Source organism: Lactuca serriola, chromosome 8 (assembly GCF_051521515.1).
Source record: "Lactuca serriola cultivar US96UC23 chromosome 8, Lser_US96UC23_V15, whole genome shotgun sequence".
Lineage (NCBI taxonomy): Eukaryota > Viridiplantae > Streptophyta > Magnoliopsida > Asterales > Asteraceae > Lactuca > Lactuca serriola.
This window is the reverse complement of record NC_136415.1, coordinates 125,027,616-125,048,335: the sequence shown is the minus strand read 5'-3', so window position 1 is coordinate 125,048,335 and position 20,720 is coordinate 125,027,616. Positions and strand designations below refer to the sequence as shown.

The following is a 20,720-nucleotide window of genomic DNA, read 5'->3' as shown; positions in this document are numbered from 1 at the left end:
AGAAATTCATAACTTTTGCATAGGAAATCCGTTTTCGACGTTCTTTATATGGACGCGAAGGTGAGATTATGCTCTACAACTCTCGTTTAGACTCCGTTGGCTAATTTTGAATTTAATCTTAATATACTATTAATATATTATTTTTAGTAGGCCGGGACAGGAAAACTCCGTTCGAAATTCATAACTCCGTTCGAAATTCATAACTCCTTCATCTGAACTCCGTTTTCGTATGTCTTTTATCGTTTGACTACTATTGATGAGATCTTCAATTCTCATTTAGAAAGTTTTGGCTAAATATCACTCAACCTCAATCTCGAGTTTCGGGTTGCATACTGCTTATGCTGAAACTTCGAAAAATCATAACTTCCTCATACGAAGTCAGGTTTAGACGTTCTTTTTATGCACGCTCTCGGTTTAATGTATTATATGAATTTCATTTAGCTCGCTAAGGCCAAATATCGCTCTAACGTAAATTCACTATTTACGTCGCGCTGTGTCGTGCTGGTTCTGTCGCGAAACTTCGACAGGTCATAACTTCTTCGTTATAACTCGGATTTCGGCGTTATTTATATGTACGAAATCCTTGTAACATATACTACAACTTAGTTAATATTAATCCTTCTAAATAATCTTTCATAAAAAAGTCATTCTTGATGTTTATCGTCTCTAAATTGACTAGTCCGGATCTACGGGAGTAACAATCAAACTCATAAAGTTCCAAGTTTGGGACATAAGATACTAAAAATGGACTCAAAACAAGAACTAGCACAACAATGAGCAAGTTTCGAACTTGATACCTCTGGAAGATGCACCAACAAGTGTATAACTCATATCTAAAAGCTAGATGCTCAAGCTATTATCTTTCAAGGCTCCTTATTCTTTAATGTACAAACATAAAAAGTCATCACCCCACTAGATCCAGATGAGAAAGCCACCAAGATTCAAACTTTATGCTTTCTGGAGCTAGATCAATATGATTAGGGCTTGGATCCAAAAGCTCCAAGCCAAGTAATGCTCCCTCAAGGAACTCCTTCTTCCACAATAAGCACCAAAACTTCACTAAATCACCAAAAAGCTCAAGAATCACTCAAATGGAGGCTTAAGGTCGATTTCCAGGGTTTCAAGAGATGAAAGCCGAAGATATTAGGGTTAGTTTATGAGATAAGGAGTTTTAATAAGGTCCAAGACCCTAAAATAGGGTTCAGGTCTGATTGGCGTACGCCCAACGTACTCCGAAGAACATTCGCGACCATCCTGGTCAGTACGCCTAGCGTACTGCCTTCTTCACTAGTACGCCCAACATACTCTTTGTGTATGCCTTGCGTACTCGGCTATGCCTTAAACCACAAAACTTCCAAAGGCCATAACTTCTTCGTTATAAATCGTTTCTGACGATCCTTATATCCACGAAAAGGTAACGAGAAGCCATAAAATTCTATCAACTTTATTCCTCCTGAAGGCCACTCAAACTCATATTTGAAATTCATGAAAAGCCTGAACAAATGCCTTTAACAATACATTTGGGCTCTAAAGCACAAATCGAACTCTTTTATCACACAACCTAGCTTACCCACATCCCAAAAGGGCCTAAACCTTTCTCCCTCAAACCCTAAAAACCTTCTCATACTCGGATCAAGGCCCACGGGCCTTAAATCACAAAACAATTCGAAACAAGATGTTACATTTTGGTGTTGGTGTACGACGACAATTACAATAATGAGAACAAAGACGTTTTGGAAAGTGGCTGATGGTGATGATTGATCAGAAATAGATCAAGAACAATTGATTGTTGTGCGAGGAAAAGATCAATTTCCTTTGAGTCGTGATTCGATGTCTAGGGTTTTAATACGTAAACAACTGATCCCACAATAAGGGATATCAATGGATAAATTTGGATATTAATTAATACATATATGTAATATTACTAATATGCCCTTATTAATTTAATTAATGATTAAATTATTGTTAAATTCTCTTTAATACATGCATACAAGATCTGACGTGACATGGTGTTAGGAGTGTTACCACTCCTCTTATCCTAAGGAGTGTAAAAAACGTACTTTTCCTCACGTGATTTACTCAGGATGGACCAAAAGTGTAGAGTGAGTAAGGTGTTGTTTGTTTTTTTTGTAAATAACCTCTTCAGACCTCTTATTATTGCGCGGTGCAGTTGTAACGCCTGCATATTCGGGCTAGTCAATTTATAGACAATAAGCGTAAAAAAATGAATTTTTAATAGAATATTATTTAGACTAAATAATATTAACCAAGTTATAGTATATGTCACAAGGGTTCCTTACAAATAACAAACGCTGAAATCCGAGTTATAACGAATAAGTTATGACCTGTCGAAGTTTTACGGCAAAACCTGTATGGTACTGGGAATCGTAAAAAGTGATTTTTTGATAAACTACTTTTTAGCCTTAGGAATCTAAACAAATTTCGTAGTATATGTTAAACCGAGAATGTACATAAAAAGAATGTCAAAATCTGACTTCGTATGAGGAAGTTATGATTTTTCTATGATTTAGCATAGCAATGCATAACCTGAATTTCGAATTTTAGATCGAACGATTTTTAGCTGATACAATTTAAACAAGAATCAAATATCTCGTTAATAGGATCTCAACGATAAAAAGACAGACGAAAACGGACGTCGGATGACAAAGTTATGAATTTTCAACGGACTTTACTTGTCCAGGTCTGTTAAAAATAATTTTAATTAACTGATGGAGTCTAAATGAAAGTTGTAGAGTATGGTTCCGCCTACGCGCGGATATAAAGAACGTAAAAAACGAAGCTCGTATGCAAAAGTTACATATTTTAGAAGATAATTAGTTTTTAGAGTAACCAGCGAGTGACACGTGGGCGCAATCACCTTCTTCCCCATGGCTTTGCATGAGATCGTGACACATGGCAAATTACGCCCAACGTAATTTTGAGTACGCTTAGCGTAACCCTTAAAAACCCATTACGCTCAGCGTAATTCTTGAGTACGCTCAGCGTACTCAACGCTGACAGCCTATAAATAGAGGCGTTTTTCCTCATTTTTCTTCACACCTTTTCTCAGCTTCTCTCCCAAGTACCCCCAAAGCCTCAAGGCTTTTCTCTAGCTTTTCTTAGGAGTTAGTAGCGAGTCCCGGAGGGCCAAAAGACCCCGGGAAGAAGAGTTTTCGGCTCAAAAGTTCTGCCCGCGCAGAGTCCGGTTTCTTCGCTAAACTCCAATATAAGTGAGTTATGCCCACTCTACTTTAATATCACTATGATGAACCTATAAATAAGATTTATCAATGATTCAAAGTCATTATACTGATTGATCTACTTACGGGGATGATGTCTAGGCTGTGATTTAGTGAGGTGTTTAAAGTGAGATTTCCAAACAATATACTTCGTATACCAAACGGGACCTACCTCCGATATGATCCTACCTAGTTGTTCCTCACTTCATAGATCATGAAAGTAGACTTCGAGTTAATGATGAATCTAGACTAATAATTAGTCGCAATAAAGATTAGACTAAAACTTAGCGATAATAATGCTAGGTTTTATCGAAGGAAAATATAATCGTTAGAAGCTAAGCGCTGCCTGAGCTTGGAATCATCACTTTGACAAATAAGTGCATAGTTACTTTCATATTACACATATATATGAAGTATTTTATATAAATTACGTGCTATGTGTTATCTGTATACTTGCTATCTATGCTGGATGAACGATTTTATACATGTTTTAAATGATTTAAACTGTATATGTATTTTATATCTACAAAATATGTTGGGCAAAACATGGGTAGATGAATGATGAGGAATGAAAGTTGATATAAAGGAGCATTGACAGTATAAACATAGTGCCCTATAGGTGAACATTGGCAACAATGGACCTAGTACCCTATAGATAAGCATTGGCAGTTGCGTCATAACCTGTAGATGTTTTTGATATACGATATACTCTAAACATCCTAGCATCTGCGCTTTAAGGATGGCATCGGTAGCTGCGCCTAATAGAGAACATCATAATTCATAGCCATGACAGCTGCGCCTAATAGATAATGTCACAATTCTGGCAGCTGTGCCTAAATGATAATATTGACAGCTGTGCTTAATAGATAATACTGACAACTATGTCATTGGCAACGATGGACTCTGTGCCTACTCCTTAGGAAAATCCTTTGGACTTAATGGGTGAATGATAAACGATTCTTATGGTAGATCCATAAGAAATAAAAAAGATAATGATGATGGGTAATTGGGTTGATTGTTTAATGATTAAACATAATTATATTATTGTGGGTTGAAAACCCTATGTACTCACTAAGTTTCCCAACCTGACCCACTCGAGTTTATTTGTATCACATATGTTGATATGAAGTTACATTACACTGAGAGATTAAGGAAATGTAGATCATTAATATAAATGAATGTAAAGTCTGTTTATGCTTATGTTTCTGTACTGATGATGACATCCCAATGTTTTAAAATGAATAAAATACATTTCTTCGGAAATGCTTTGATAATATATTTATCATGTTTTCTGGGAACAAATTTCGCAACATTTTTTTTAAAGGATACTCTGATTTCCAAAATAAAGCATAAACAAATCGGTCTTTTCTGGCCGTGAAAATGGGGATGTCACAGCAGTACATGCACAACACTTTTCATATCGCAACTGTTTGTTTTTTAGAAGCATTCAAAGTAAAAAACCTCTGTACGTGTTCTGTTTGGCGTAACAATTATATTGTCTCTTCCAATTTTTTTTTCCATGTTGTTGTTATCTTATTTCACATTTTTTTTCGTTTTTTTTGTTTATTTTTTTGTTGATTTATTTTTTCGTTTTTTATATTGAATAATAATAATTTCTTGATGAATTATTTTTTTTTTGCTAATATATATATATATATATATATATATATATATATATATATATATATTGTTGAATTCTCATTATTTTTTGATAAAATATCATAAATTCTTACCAAAATGTCATACGTTATTAACTTTTTGGTATTAAAAAACTATTTTCAGTTTATAAAATCAGTTTATTTTAATTTTTTAATATCTACAACAGCATGCAAATGTAAAAAAAAAAAACAAATACGCTTCTTATTATAGTCTTTAGCCCTTTGGTCTCACCTTCTACTATAGAGAATTACAGAGATGGTCCAAAGATTTCAAAAAATTTTTGTTTCTGAAAAACAAAAAGCACATAATTGATCCAAAAAGAATATATGTGAAAAGTTTTTAAATCAGACCCTTCTTGAAGATAAAAAAAAGTTAAAGGACTGAATTCCAGATTTTGGAAAACCGTATGTAGCATTTGTGAAGTTTTGTCTAATTTAAAAGGTTGCTTTAAGCAACTTCACCTTTCTCTTCTTCTTCTTCCTCTTACATTATTTCATTTCCCGCTCCTGCAAGCGTTTCAAAATCTCCCCTTTCAAATACAGCACACAGAAATATCTCATTTCTCTCTTCACCAGATTCCCTCATGTCTCCTCCGTTCGTGTTTCCCCAAAACCTAATCGTCCTTGAAGAAGACTCCGGAGACGACGCCGGTCATCTATCCGTCCAAAACCTCACCTCTATTTCATCTCTCCGACCTTCAGATCTGGAAGAATTCGTCAAAGGTACCATCTTCGTTTACCTGCTTTACTTGAACCATTTCATTCTATTTCAATGAAGTTGAATTGAATGCCCCCCCAAATTTTGAATTGCAGGCGTGTCGTTTGATTTGTCCGACAAAGAGCTGTTTTGTGTTGAAGAGCAAGAAATATTCGACCGGATTTACTCATTGATTAAGTGTTTTGGTGACCTAACTCCTGGTTGTAAGTTGAATATAGTCGAGAGTCTCCGGTCAAACTTCAGTGTTTTGCTTCCGAACATCGATTCTCTTTTTAGGGTTCCAGCATCACCGACTAACGACGGTCGCGATTCTGATGATGGTGGTAGAGTACTCGATCGAGTTAATTCTCATCGGAATGCATTCAAGATTTATACATTCTTTCTTATCCATGTTGTCCTAGCCCAGGAATCAAACAGTGCTTCCAGCAACACTACCAAAGTATTTCTATCTATATCTTTTACTAATAGCTGATTGTGTTATCGGTGCTTATTGTTTCCTAACGTTAGGATCAATATGTACTTTTTTTTTTCTTCCTAAAAAGATCAACATGTATTTGCATACAACTGTGATTCGGTTCACGTTAGGTTTAGTAGTGCCCATTGTCTTTAGACGCTTAGATTTGTGTTTGCTTTTTCATCAAGAAGCTGAGATGTATGTTGCGTTAAGAGGATTAACATCCTTCTATTTTAGGTGCTGCCAAGTAACAGAAAGAAACATCTTTCTAGCTCTTGGAATTGGGAGGCCCAAAGGGGACGTATACTAAGTTTGATTGCAAATTCCCTGGAGATCAACCTCTCATCACTCTTTGGCTCATCAGACCCAGATGAAAATTATTTATCCTTTGTTGTGAGGTATGCCAGCTATCTAATTAGCTTGAATATATCCATCTATTTTATAAATTCAAAGATTATTCCAATTACATATGCCTGATTTCTGTGGTTGTAGAAATGCACTTTCTATGTTTGAGAACGCTACACTGTTGAAAGATTCTGATGCAAAGGAAGCTTTATGTCGCATGATTGGAACTTGTGCTACCAAATACCACTATTTGGCACAATCTTGTGCTTCAATCCTACACATCCTTCATAAACATGACTTTGTTGTTCTACATTTAGCTGATGCTGTTGCTTGGGCAGAGAAAAAGTACTCTGATGGAAGCCTGTCAATCTCTCTCATTAGAGAAATAGGAAGAACTAACCCAAAAGATTATGTGAAAGACACTGTTGGAGCTGAAAATATTGGGCGATTTCTTGTAGAGCTTGCTGATCGTATCCCAAAGTTAATCTCAACCAACATTGGTTTATTGGTTCCTCATTTTGGTGGAGAGTCATACAAGATTAGGAATGCTCTTGTTGCAGTAATGGGAAAGCTGGTGGCTAAAGCTTTTAATGATATTGAAGGTGAAGTAAGTTCAAAGTCTATTCGCCTTCGAACCAAACAAGCAATGTTGGAAATCCTTCTAGAACGTGCTAGGGATGTTTCAGCTTATACTAGAAGTAAAGTACTACAGGTTTGGGTTGAATTATGTGAAGAACATTCTGTATCTATTGGTTTATGGAATGAAGTTGCTGTAGTAGCTGCTGGGAGGTTAGAGGATAAGAGTGCCATAGTTAGAAAATCTGCACTGAATTTACTCATTATGATGCTGCAACATAACCCTTTTGGGCCACAACTTCGTGTAGCTTCATTTGAAGCAACATTAAAGCAGTACAGGAAGAAGTTGAATGAATTAGAACCAAATGTGTCATCAGAAAGTGTTTTGGATGGAATACCATTGAATAGTGATTCTGGAAGTGATGATGCTGAAATAGTTGATGACAATGATAAAGTCAAGAAGCAGGATAGTTTGACTGACAGCTGTATGGTTCAAGAGGAAGAGCAAAGCACTCAAATGGATAGTTCAGTACCAGATGTTGGGAATTTGGAGCAAACCAGGACTTTGATTGCATCACTTGAAGCAGGCTTGAGATTTTCCAAATGTATATCTGCCACTATGCCGATTCTTGTTCAGTTAATGGCTTCTTCATCAGCATCTGATGTTGAAAACACAATCTTATTGCTTATGAGATGTAAACAGTTCCAGATTGATGAGTCAGATGCTTGTCTTAGAAAGATGTTGCCACTGGTAAGCATTAATGCTTTTGAGCCTTTCCTTTGTAGGTATTTTTCTTCTCATTTTGGTTTTCATGTCTGAAGGTATTTTCCCAAGACAAATCAATTTATGAAGCTGTGGAGAATGCATTTATTACAATCTACATAACAAAGAACCCAACCGAAACTGCTAAAAATCTTATAACACTTGCCATTGATTCAAATGTTGGAGATCTTGCAGCATTGGAGTTCATTATTGGTGCATTGGTCTCTAAAGGGGACATCTCTGCTAGCATGGTATGGTCTTAAATCTTAAATCACTAATCTTACTCGTATAAAGTTATGAACCATAAGACAGAGTTCTTGTTTGGTGACAGGTGGCAGCATTGTGGGATTACTTCTGTTTCAATGTGAGTGGAACAAGTGCAGAACGCAGCCGTGGAGCCCTATCTGTGTTATGTATGGCTGCAAAATCATCACCTGAAGTTCTAAGTTCTCATCTACAAGACATTATAGATATTGGTTTTGGTAGGTGGGCAAAGGTAGAACCTTTGCTTGCAAGAACAGCTTGTATTGCACTTCAAAGGTTGACCCTTGATGACCAAAAAAATCTGTTGACTAATCATGGAAGCAGGGTGTTTGGTGTTTTGGATAGTTTAGTTACTGGATCTTGGCTTCCAGAACACATTTGGTATGCTGCTGCAGATAGAGCAATCAGTACAATCTATGCTATCCATCCTTCCCCAGAAACCCTAGCAGCTGATTTGGTGTTAAAGTCTTATCATTCTGTTGTTGGAGTTGATGAGTTGCAAAATGACACGGATGCCCTTACTGTAGTTCAGGCTTCGAAACTAAGTAGGTTTCTGTATGTTACTAGCCATGTTGCCATGAACCAGTTGGTTTATATTGAGTCTTGTGTTAGAAAGATCCAAAAAGAGAAAGCAAAGAAAGATAAACTGATGGCAGAAGGTCAACATGTCGACAAACCTGAACAAAAGGTGAAACCTCGTCTTTTTAGCTACTTTGTTTCCTTTCATCTTTTTTTACTTTTTTTTAAAATTTTTTTTTTATAGGAGGATGGTATAAATGCGGAATTAGGTGTTGCTGCTTCTGAGGATGCTTTGCTTGACATACTTTCTGAAAGGGCAGAAAAGGAAATTGTTTATGGAGCTTCTAATGAAAAGAACTTGATTGGACACTGTGCACCGTTTTTGTCAAAACTTTGTAGAAACTTTGGTTTGTTGCAGAAGGTGATTAATTTGAACATTTGCTATTTTGATTTGGTTTATAAGTTTTATTTTATATAGCTGCTAACATGGTTTACATTCTGTATCTCAGTATCCTGAATTGCAGGCATCCGGGATGCTTGCCTTAAGCAGATTGATGATTATAGACGCCAACTTTTGGTAGGACCTCTTTCTTTTTACCCTCTTCATATTTCATATTCTGTCTTTCTTTTTTAATTTTCTAAAAAAATATAAAAATGTGTGTGATCTACTTGGCAGCGAGGCAAATCTCCAGCTTCTATTCACTGTGGTTGAGAATGCTCCATCAGAAACTGTTCGCTCCAACTGTACAATTTCTCTTGGTGACCTGGCAGTTCGGTTTCCAAATCTTCTAGAACCATGGACTGAAAACATGTACTCCAGGCTTCATGATCCTTCAGTTTCTGTCAGGACAAATGCTGTTTTAGTTCTCTCTCATCTCATCCTCAATGACATGATGAAGGTTCTACATCTTTCTAATTACCTAACTCATTACAACAGTTTTTAAAATCATTTTGAATATGGTTGTTTTTATTGGTTAGGTTAAAGGCCATATAAATGAGATGGCAATGCGACTAGAAGATGAAAATGAAAGGATTTCTAATCTTGCAAAACTTTTCTTTAATGAGCTCTCAAAGAAAGGTAAATCTTAACCCTTATGAATAGTTGCATTTTTGAAGTGTCATTATTAATTACTCATTTTACTTTTTTCAGGGAATAATCCGATATATAATTTATTACCGGATATTCTCGGAAAGCTATCAAACCAGGATTTGAAAAGAGAATCTTTCTTCAACATCATGCAGTTTTTGATTGGGTCAATCAAGAAGGTAGAGAAGCAGATTGGTTTTTATGGAAGTGATGAGTTATACAATAAAGTCAAAGTTTTGAGTTTTTGTAAATTTTCAGGACAAGCAAATGGAAGCTCTTGTTGAAAAGCTATGCCATAGATTTAGCGGTGTGACAGGTAAAATCTTTCAACAGTTGTTTTTTTTAATTAACATTTTCTTTTATGATTTAATCTAATTTGTTTTTTTTTTTAATTGCAGATGCTAAGCAATGGGAAAACATATCATACTGTCTTGCACAGCTATCATTTACTGACAAGGGTATCAAGAAACTGATAGATTTATTCAAAGTTTATGAGCATGTTCTATCCAATGAAACCGTGATGGACCATTTTAGAACCATCATAAATAAGGTACTTTTGAATTCCACTATTTATATGTTCAAAGACTTTCTTCTAAACAAGAAGTAACTACATTTTATTATTTTATAGGGAAAGAAATTTGCCAAACAAGAACTCAAGTCATGCATTGAGGAGTTTGAGGGAAAAATCAGCAAGTTTCACGAGGATAAAAAGGAGCAAGAAATCACAGCAAGAAATGCAGCTGCTCATCAACAGAAAGCTGATGCCATCAAGAACATCATTGTTGATACGAATCTCGAAAAGGAAAATGAAAATGAAAAAGAAAAATCTGAAGCTGATGAAGGTTTGTGTGATTGATTAGTTAAAAGTTTTGTACAATTATTTGATTTGTTATTGTTAAAATGATAACAAAACAGATGGTGAGGTTATGGATCCTCCAATGGATGAGAATGAGAATGAAAATGAAAATGTTGGTGTTAATAAAGAGGAACATGGTCCAGCTCCAAAAAGTGTGGAGTTTGAAGAAACTTCACATGATGCTTCTAGTCAAGTGATTCAGTCAGAATCATCATTTGATGATGAGGTCCAATCACCACAAGTTATTCCAAAAGGTAATAATATGAATTTTAATGATTTTTCTTTTTTTTTTTGTTATGAAATAAAATATAAATACAAAGAATGTATTCATGGTGCAGGAACAACAAAGACTAGAGCCAAGAAAAGCAACGTTGTATCTGAAAAGAAGGTGGCTGATTCTCATGTCCCAAGTGTGAGTGTGAGAGTTACAAGGTCTAGAAGAAGGTGAGCATTCCAGATGTCTTTTATTAAATTACCAACATACCCCCCATTATTTGACTTGTTTATTGCTTTGCAGGTAGTTAGTTGATGAATGAGGCTTTCTCAGCCTCCTATTGCATTGGTTGTGTTTCTTGTAATGTATGCATTTTGGGTGTTTTATGTCAACATACTCTGTTGTTGGGAACATTATAATCGCTTGTAATTTACTTCATTTTTATTCTAAAACTATTGTGGAACATCTCACCATAATATATACATCTAATTCATATTTATTATTGAGGTAACACCTTCATTTTTAACAATATAGCTAGTGTTTTTTTTATTCTAAAACAATTTCTTGCAAAAATAAAACAACATTATTGGTCCCATGCAAATGAGGTAATAAGGATGTACAATGGTTGGTATTAGGGCTGGCAATTCTCGACACGACCTGCGACACGACACGAAATAAATGGGTTTGGGTTGAGTTTTTCAACCCGCCAACCCGCTAACCTGCCAACCCGCCAACCCTTTTATTAAATGGGTCATATATGAATTTCTCAAAAAATAAACGGGTTGACACGCCAACCCGTTTATATTCTTAATAAAAAAATTATTTTATTTTTAAATGTATTTATGTATCAAGTATTAATATTTAATAAATATTATATAATATATATCATTTATTCATAGACCATTTGACTGTTTTGATATTTTGACTTGTGATGGATGATCTAAGGTAATAAGTTGTAACCTATAAGGCTAAGTCTGTAACATGTTTCTATAAATGTTTTTAATTTTCATTTGGATGTTTAAGACTTAAATATCTAAAATTCGGACCCACGAACCCAAATCTGACTCACGAACCCGCCAACTTGTGAATTTGTATAAATAAATGGGTTGGTGGGTCATATATGGGTTTATGTTCCAAATCCGCCAACCCGTGACCTGTATATTTAAATGGGTCGTGTTTGGGTTGGCATATTTTGACCCGCCAACCTGCCAACCCGCGACACACCAACCCGAACACGACACGATTGTCAGGCCTAGTTGGTATCACTTCTCAAGGTAGGGTTGAGAGACTTTTCCCTAGAAGATGTCAGATAAGAAGGAAATAAAAAATAAATACAAATAAATAAGAAAAGTAAAATTTTCGAAATAATGTTCGCATTGAAGTTATCCATACATAATATATTTATGGAAAAGATGTCAATTTGTGATAATAAAGTTGAATATATTTGAATGAGGAGACAATAAAACGAAAATGAAAATCTGCACATGAAGATGGCGAAAGGTCGTCAAGTAAAACTTGAAGAAATTTACAAGTAATAAACAATGATTTAAAAACTGGTTCAAACAAGGCCAGTTGGATCGGTTTCCGTAGAAGAGAATGGTTTAACGACCGGTTTTATGTTAAATTATAGACCGGATTGAAACGAAAGGTTTTCATAAAAAACTGGGTTGAACCGGTGTGATAAAACTGATAAAAAACATTTAAACCGGTTTATTGGACTTTGATAGTTTGATTTCACTTAGGTCATTAAAAAAACAGTCTACTTCCAAAGAAAAATTGAAAAACTTGATCGATCAGGTTATCCGAAGTATACATAACTCGAAGAACGATGATCACCACTACTAGATGCAGACTGACGGTTGAATCGATTGAATTGAGGGTCGAACCGGGAACTGGTCATCAGAACGGTTCAACTTAAAAACCAGTTTTTAAAACATCGATAGTGAAACCATATATAACAAGTAAGTTGAAAGTAAATATCAGTTAATTTCCAAAAATTAATATAATTTTTTTGCAATTACTTGGTACTTTTGATTATTTATTTGTAACAAGATACTAACATATTATGTTATTTTTTTTTAATAAAAGAAATGCACATTTTATTAAACATCACTAATGTTTTACAACCTACTTAAATTATCTATGCTAGAAAATAAACTTATGATATGTGATACCGAGTATTTGGTATTCGTTCTTTAATAGCACAAATAAATAAATCTACTCTAATAAATGAAAATCTTTTTGCCACATGTCATACTCTTATTAATTTGGTCACATGTCATTTTGTGGTTATTTTCAATTAAATTTTTTCCACATGACATTTTGTGTGTTTTTTTTCATTTTATCAAATTCTACACAATATTTAAATGTAATAATTATAATAAATGTAATAATAAATGCATATCAATTTCATTAATTGACTTTCCTTTTAATTTTAAATTTATAAGTTAAAACCTAATTAGTTTCCTTTGTTTATTTATCTAAATTATTTGTTTAAATTTTAAAAAAACATTAATTTTAATAATTAAATATTTTTCTAATTTTCTTATAAATTCAAACTTTTAAATATTTAGAACTTCATGTATAATTTTTCTTTTAAATGAACCCATGTAACATATGAGTTTTACAGCTAGTATAAAATATAAAAAGAACAAAACATTTGATAGAAGATAAAAGTCATGTAAGTTAAAAATAGGTAAATAAAGAAAGCACTTTTAATTTCTAGATAAATCAAGAAAAAAGAAAGATATAATTTCAACCGACTTGAGATATTTGGAATTAAATTTTAGGTATTGTATGTTTGTCATATAAATATAAATTTTAGATCATTTTCTTAAAATTTTAATATTTACTGGAATTAGGGACAAAGGGTATTAGACACGACCTTGGGTTTTTAATCCATAGATGCCCCATCTCATCCTCGTCGGTCAACTTGAAGATTCCATGGTCAAGTTAGGTTCACGTATCGGGTTTCCCGGATGCATGTTCTGTTTTCCATCCTTAACAATCATGAACAATTGTTTTGAAAAATCTGTTAGTTTGCAATCTCTTTCAATAAAAAGATATCAATGTATACTAGACAACATTTCATCAACATGCTACCAATGAATGGTCAAAGACATGATGGAGAACCAATGCCGCTTCAATGTTCGTTTTACATTGTTTTTACATCGTATATGACCTATTATCTATATCTATATCTTTATCATTATCAATCTTAAAAAAGGTCATTCAAAAGAATGTTTTTCAAGATAGACCATATCCTTGCACCATATTTATTTGAAGTCGATACAACTTTTCACTTTCACCTAATTAATAATAATTACTCAAAAGTTTTCTAACTTATAATAGTTGATGGTACTAATATGATATATATATATATATATATATATATATATATATATATATATATATATTAGTAGATTAATAGTAGATTATGTTGTTAGAGTTTTGAGAATTAATGAAACTTATAAAAAAGACCACTTAAATGAATGTGCTTCAAGGTAGGTCATATCCTTACATCATATTTATTCGAAACCTATATAACTTTTCACTTTCACCTAATTAATAACATTTACTCGGTTTTCTAACTTATGATAGTTATGTTCGATTAAAATGTCTAAGCTCTTAACTAAAATGATATAATATGCAAAATAAAATTAAAGTCCTTTTAGGGTTGTCTTCATAACCGGTAAACGGTTTGGATTGATTATAGCAGAGATATAAATGATTTATTAATATATTAATTGGAAATAGTAATAATTAATTAAGAATTAATCATAATTCATTTGGAATTAATTCTGGGTTAACTAGAATGAATTAAAGGTGTTGTGGTTGAGCTACAATTGTTCAATAGTTGAATATAAGAGATGATTTAGAATCTCCCTAGGAAGAGGATGGTTTTGAGGCCCTAGATAAGGTTTTTGTTAAGGCTGTCAAGATCGGGATCTTACATAAGATTGTTTTGTGTGTTGCAAAACCGTGATCGTAAGATCGGATCGGGATCGGAAGATCCTACCAAAATAAACTCATATTCAAATGTACACATACAATCTTGGGTGTGTAGTATACATTATTACTTGATGTCGATTAAGATGTATATAAGGAGCCAACTTTAATATTTTAAACATGAAACATAATATTTGTTGTTGCAAACCGTAAATATTAAGAAGAAAACATCTCAATTACAAAAAGAAATAAGATCATTACGATCCACAACTAAAGTTTTAAGATCACAAATGGATTATCATGAGTGTAAGTAACATGCCTAATTTGTGATGAATTGATCAAGTGATGATGCTCTATGAGGCTTCTTGCAACTTGTGATGCTCGATTTCAAGTTGAATAGATGAATTTTTTAGGTTCAACTATATAATAAAACTAGAGATGTGGAATTAGATAATGTTAAGATCTTAAGATCATAGTCGGGATCATAAGATCCCACTATAAATCTTGCTTCATATAGATCTTAGTGATATCAAGATCATTTTCGTCTTGTAGGATCTTCAAATTGTAAGTTCTTAAGATCAAGATCGGGATCTTAACAACCAAACTTTCTGGAAGCCTCCAATTGATAAAAGGAAACTAGATAATTATTGGATTAAAATATTATTATTTTAAATTCAAATATAGGGTTTCTAGGATTTTCGGCACCTATCTACACACATAGAGAAACCTGAATTTCTTATCTCTCCTGTCTCCTTATTCGAGGCTACCACACAATCGATCTAGGTTTTCCAAAGAGATCTTCAAGTGATTGTTTGCTTAATTTGAATTAAGCACAAAGGTATGGATTCTTTGTCTATGATTTTCGATTTATGAAGCTTTAGTTTTGTTTCATAAAGTATGTTGCTATTAATAGTGAAAAACCATATATTTTATTTTAGGTTGCATGTACCCTTAAATGTTAAGTGAAATTCCGCAAGTACATGTGATTGATGACCTAAAATTCTCAATAGTGGTATCAAAGCGTAGCTTGTTCAATTAGCAATACATAAAGATGAAACCAGAAAACTAATTAAAAAATCGAAATTTGTTTTGGCCACGATGTGGGCAGCCCTCTGCCACGTCGTGCCGACTGCCTGAAATCTGATTTTTGGATTTTCTTGCGTTATTCAAAAGATAGGATAAATATTAGTTAATAAATATTATTTTAAATGTCTAAAATCTAAATATAATAACTAGATAATTAGAAATCATAAATTGTTATTAGTTATCTATATAAATATATATCCATTTGCAATGCGTAAGGATTTGCCTAGTTGTATAATAAAGGTTATCCAAATGAATATACTTTAAGATAGACTATATTCTTGCACCATATTTATTTGGAATGCACCATATTCATTTGGAATGTCCACAAACTTTCACATTTCAACCAATTAATCAAAACCATTCGAATTTTTTTTGAACTTATAATTTATAATTACTATTTACTAAGTACTCAAATATTAATTTATCATTTAATTAATACAACTCAAAAAGTTCATTCACTTATGATATTTAATCGATTAAAAAACTTGATGTTAATTACTATAATTCAAAAGACTTTCAATGAAACTTGAAGCCTTTTGTGTACTAGCTCATGAAGGTCTATATAACATAACTTATTATTATTAGCATTTGCAACACAAACATTTTATCTTGCATTATGTTCATTAAATGGACAAGTTAACTACAAAAGAAAAATGAATTGTTGTTCACTCAAAACTCATATTGTGACTTTAGGTAAGTCATTGTCAAGGACCACTAAAATTTCCTAGATAATATAGATTAGGCATACAAAACAAACTGGCTTAGCATATGAACATGTCGGTGTTGTTTTTAACCAACTAAAACATCTAATATAATGATTAAATAATAATATGTGCTTTTTAACTCACAGTAAAATTTGAAATAAAAATCGACATATTTTTTTTTGTCTATATAAAAATGTTGGGTTTTTATCTTTTAAACGATCATCTAAAACAAAATTTTCGCCGTATTAAACAACAAAACCATAAAGAAATTGAAACGTGGATCAATGGGCCAATATTCATATGTAAGGGAAAATTTTAAACTATAAAATCACGTCGCATGTTAACAGTATGTATAGTTTTAAACTTTTAGCATAAATTACAAATATAAAAGAACTTACAGATGCATTTTCCCGTATTGAAAGCCATGAATATTACTTAAGTATGCACCATCTAATCCATTTTCTCTGCCATGAGACTACCTTACAAATTACAATAACATTTAGTAACTAGGCCATTTAAAGATTTGACAATTTTATAGTTTTAAAGAAATTTAATATATAAATAGTTAAAAATACTATGAAATTAAAAATTATACATAAGATTATTAATGTCATTTGAGGCAATTGAGATGTCAAACAAACTAAATAAGTATCTAAAAACTATTTTTAAATAATAAAAAGTATCCAAATGATTTTTTTAATTAATTAACAATAATAATATTTAAAAAATAATACTAAATCGGAAAATAAATTAAAATAAATTTGTACGAAATTAAAGATTGCATCTGCAAAACAATAAATGGTATTTGTAAAAACCATCACGATCAAAAATTGAAAGTGACCAAATGAGTTGTTTTTAAAATGATTTGATATAAAGTTATACACAATTTATTCACCTGTAACTTTCGAGTAAAAACTAAAATTGAGATGTAATTCAATAATTGATATTTGAAAAAATATATATAATCATGACGGGGAGCTAAAAAGATGGTAGAAATGAGTTGTTTTTAAGATTAGATTGAAATATGTATATTCAAGTTGATTAACCTAATAATATTGAAATAAACCCTAAAAAAATTAAGAAAAAAGTGACAAAAAACTCTATTTTATAATAATGAATTTTTGTCCTAACAAATAGCTTTTAATTGATTAACCATTAAAAATGATACAATTCTAAAATATGTTTTTTATAAATCACTTAACTATCATAGTAATTGGAAATAATGGTCCCTGTGGTTTTTCAAAATTTAAAGTTTAGTTCCCGTGGTTTAAAAACATCATAGATGGTCCCTGTGTTTTCAAAACTTTTCATGATTGGTCCTTAATGCTAACTCCGTTAAGTGTTGTCCGTTAACTGAAGGGCATTTTCGTCATTTCACTACCACATGGACCATTTATGATGTTTTCTAGAAATCAGCTTTGAAGAAATATTTCAGTTTTGGGTAGGATCTATCTTTAGAACAAACTGCAAGGACTGAATTTGTTAAGTTTGCAAACCCGACTGTCTTCTTCCTAGCAGATCGATTTAACGACTGTATTCATTCTTCACCATTTTAGAAGCCTACAATTTGATTCCTTTGAAATGTCAATTGTTCACTACCCTAAATAAATTATTTTTTGTCCGTTACGAGTTCCTCCCCACCCCCTTTGAGCCTCAATACCGAGTGAATCGAAAAGAAGAAGTTACAATCCATAGGCTAAGGTGAAGTGTGTGCAATTGTTTCAGCTCGTTTTCTAATGGGATTACAGATCAAACATTAGTTGAAACGTTCCAGTTCAACCCACATGGTTTACAGATGAGCATTGAGGGTGAGTGAGAGGGCCACTAAGGCCTGTTGAGAGTGTGTATGTGTGTGTTTTACTATTTTTGTGTGTTTTGTTGTGTGTGTGTGTCGCCAATGATAAAAGCAAATAGAATAAATGAAGCTCTTGTTGGCAGCTGAGGCTACCATGAGATCTGGTGAAGGTGAAGAAAGACCGAGAACGAAGAAGAAAAAGAAGTCAGAAGGAAAGAAGTTGCCATTGTCAGTTGGTCACCAGTCGGAGCACCCATCGGAGTCAATAACAGAGATTCGAAAGAGAAAGGAGGGTGCTAGGTCTCGCCTCCGAAATACCCTTTCACAGTGCACTGGAAGTGCTCGATGAAACGCCTGAGATAACCTACAACTTAATTGAAGGTTTTTAATCCAAACAAATCAAGAGGGCCATGGTTATATTGCCGGAAATACCCTTTCCCAATTACTTCACGGTGCACTGGAAGTGCTCCCCTGTAGAGTGTGCCCTGTGATTGAAGAAGAAGAAGAAGAATTAGGAGGGGCATGGGATGTTGACTTCAACTGTCGGGTTAAATACTCGCAATCGACTTCAAATGAACCATGGATTCGTCTGTTAAATCTTCAAAACATTGGGTTATTGTGGTTTGATTTGGTGTATTTTGTGTGCGAGAGAACTTGGAGTTGTGGATATACAATGGCAGGTTTCTTTTTGGAGAGAGAGAAAAAGAGAGACCTTTTATAAATAATTATATTTAATTTTTTCTTAGAAAACATCATAAAAGGTCCTGTAAGAGTGAAATGATGAAAATGCTCTTCAGTTAACGGACAAAACTTAACGGAGTTAGCAATAAGAACCAATCATCAAAAGTTTTGAAAGCGCATGGACCATCTATGACGTTTTTAAACTATAAGGGCTAAACTTCAGATTTTGAAAAATCACAGGGACCATTTATGATGTTTTTTCAATTGGAAATAACAATAAATCCAAAACTAAATTTATTTTTATTCACGTGCAATCTTCATTTAGATACTATAAAGTGATATTTATCTCGTCACATATTTAAAATAATTACAAAATTTATAACCTTAAATTTAAAACTACTTTAAAGTTAAAAATATATTAGTCTTATTTTACCAAAAGATATTATTATGTTAAGACAATCATTGTTAATTAATAGCTCTAGAACTTATAAGAATGGTTGAAAGACATTGTACTAAGAACCTATAAGGGAGTTTATTAACTAAATGTAATTGGTGGCCACAATCTAATTGTGACATACATATGTTGGTATTTGGTAAGTACGGAAAACTACAAAATTATGAGATAAATAGATAAAGAAAGATCCTGTAACAGTTCTCAGAAATCTTATATGTTTTGGTTCTAATTATTTTTTATTTTTTATAAAATTTATTATTAGATATTCATGACATATTAAATGAAATAAGAAAATTTTCATATTAAAGCAATTGTGCTAAAAAAACAAAAAAGAAATTGAATATGTCATATCCAATATGTCTGATTCCAATATAGATGACAGATTCTTAAACACAAATAATTTTAAAAATAAAAGTTCTAATTTTTTAAACGGTTGTCTTCAACGTAACTCAAAATTTAGCTACTTTCAGTTAATCGCTTAAAATTTAGGTTTACACCTATGAAATTTTTAAGCCCTTCTAATTAAATAAAGGCTATTTTTATTTATAATATTTTTAAATTTAAAATTTTGTTTTTATAACCATTTCAAACAAAGATTTTGAAGTTGATATATATATATATATATATATATATATATATATATATATATATATATATATATATATATATATATGTCATGAACTTGAATCAATTAAAATGGTTTCGGTTCCACACTTGCAGATTATTCATTGGCTTTGTTTTGGTTTCAAAAGGAGGTAACAAGCTTAAAATGGTGTTCAATAACTTTAACTCATTCAATATTTGCACTCGTAGGTAAACAAAATATCTTTGGTATATTTATTAAGTCATTTTAATGGATTTTAACCAAGTAAATTCTTAGGAGTCATTCAATATGTCAAAAATTGTCATCTCTTTCCGTATCCCTAACTTACAATTTTTTATGTTTAAATCTTCCTGTTTAATTTTTCTTTTGAAATTCTAATGTTGGTTTTACTTTGTCGACCGTATGTTACATAAGTTATAACCTAGTTTAAAATAATTACAAAATTTATAACAACTTAAATGTAAAATTACTTCAAAGTTAAAAAACTAAATTAGTTATTTTTAATATTATATATTATAATTATATTATTATATTTTACTCGACATATTTATATTCGCCAAATATATATATATATATATATATATATATATATATATATATATATATATATATAAAATCACAAAAAAAAGGTCCTAAGTCATTTACCCTAGAAAGTAATTTGGATTTGATCGAAATTTTAATTTAAAAATTACTATTATTTTACACAAACAGATATTTTTTCGGATCAACCCGTTTTCTTAAATGTTGCATGTATA

At 32.3% G+C, this 20,720-nt stretch overlaps 1 protein-coding gene across 1 annotated transcript; it reads left to right on the top strand.

The window, feature by feature from the left end:
- Nucleotides 1-5,386: 5,386 nt before the first annotated feature.
- LOC145066189 (binding protein) lies at nucleotides 5,387-11,192 on the top strand. Its single transcript, XM_079013398.1, has 17 exons — nucleotides 5,387-5,620; nucleotides 5,711-6,054; nucleotides 6,307-6,467; nucleotides 6,562-7,741; nucleotides 7,813-8,004; nucleotides 8,085-8,705; nucleotides 8,781-8,957; nucleotides 9,046-9,113; nucleotides 9,213-9,435; nucleotides 9,515-9,614; nucleotides 9,687-9,802; nucleotides 9,882-9,939; nucleotides 10,022-10,173; nucleotides 10,252-10,465; nucleotides 10,539-10,733; nucleotides 10,818-10,923; nucleotides 10,997-11,192. The coding sequence occupies exons 1-17, from the start codon at nucleotides 5,482-5,484 to the stop codon at nucleotides 10,998-11,000; spliced, it is 4,050 nt and encodes a 1,349-aa protein (XP_078869524.1). The 5' UTR covers nucleotides 5,387-5,481; the 3' UTR covers nucleotides 11,001-11,192.
- Nucleotides 11,193-20,720: the final 9,528 nt, after the last annotated feature.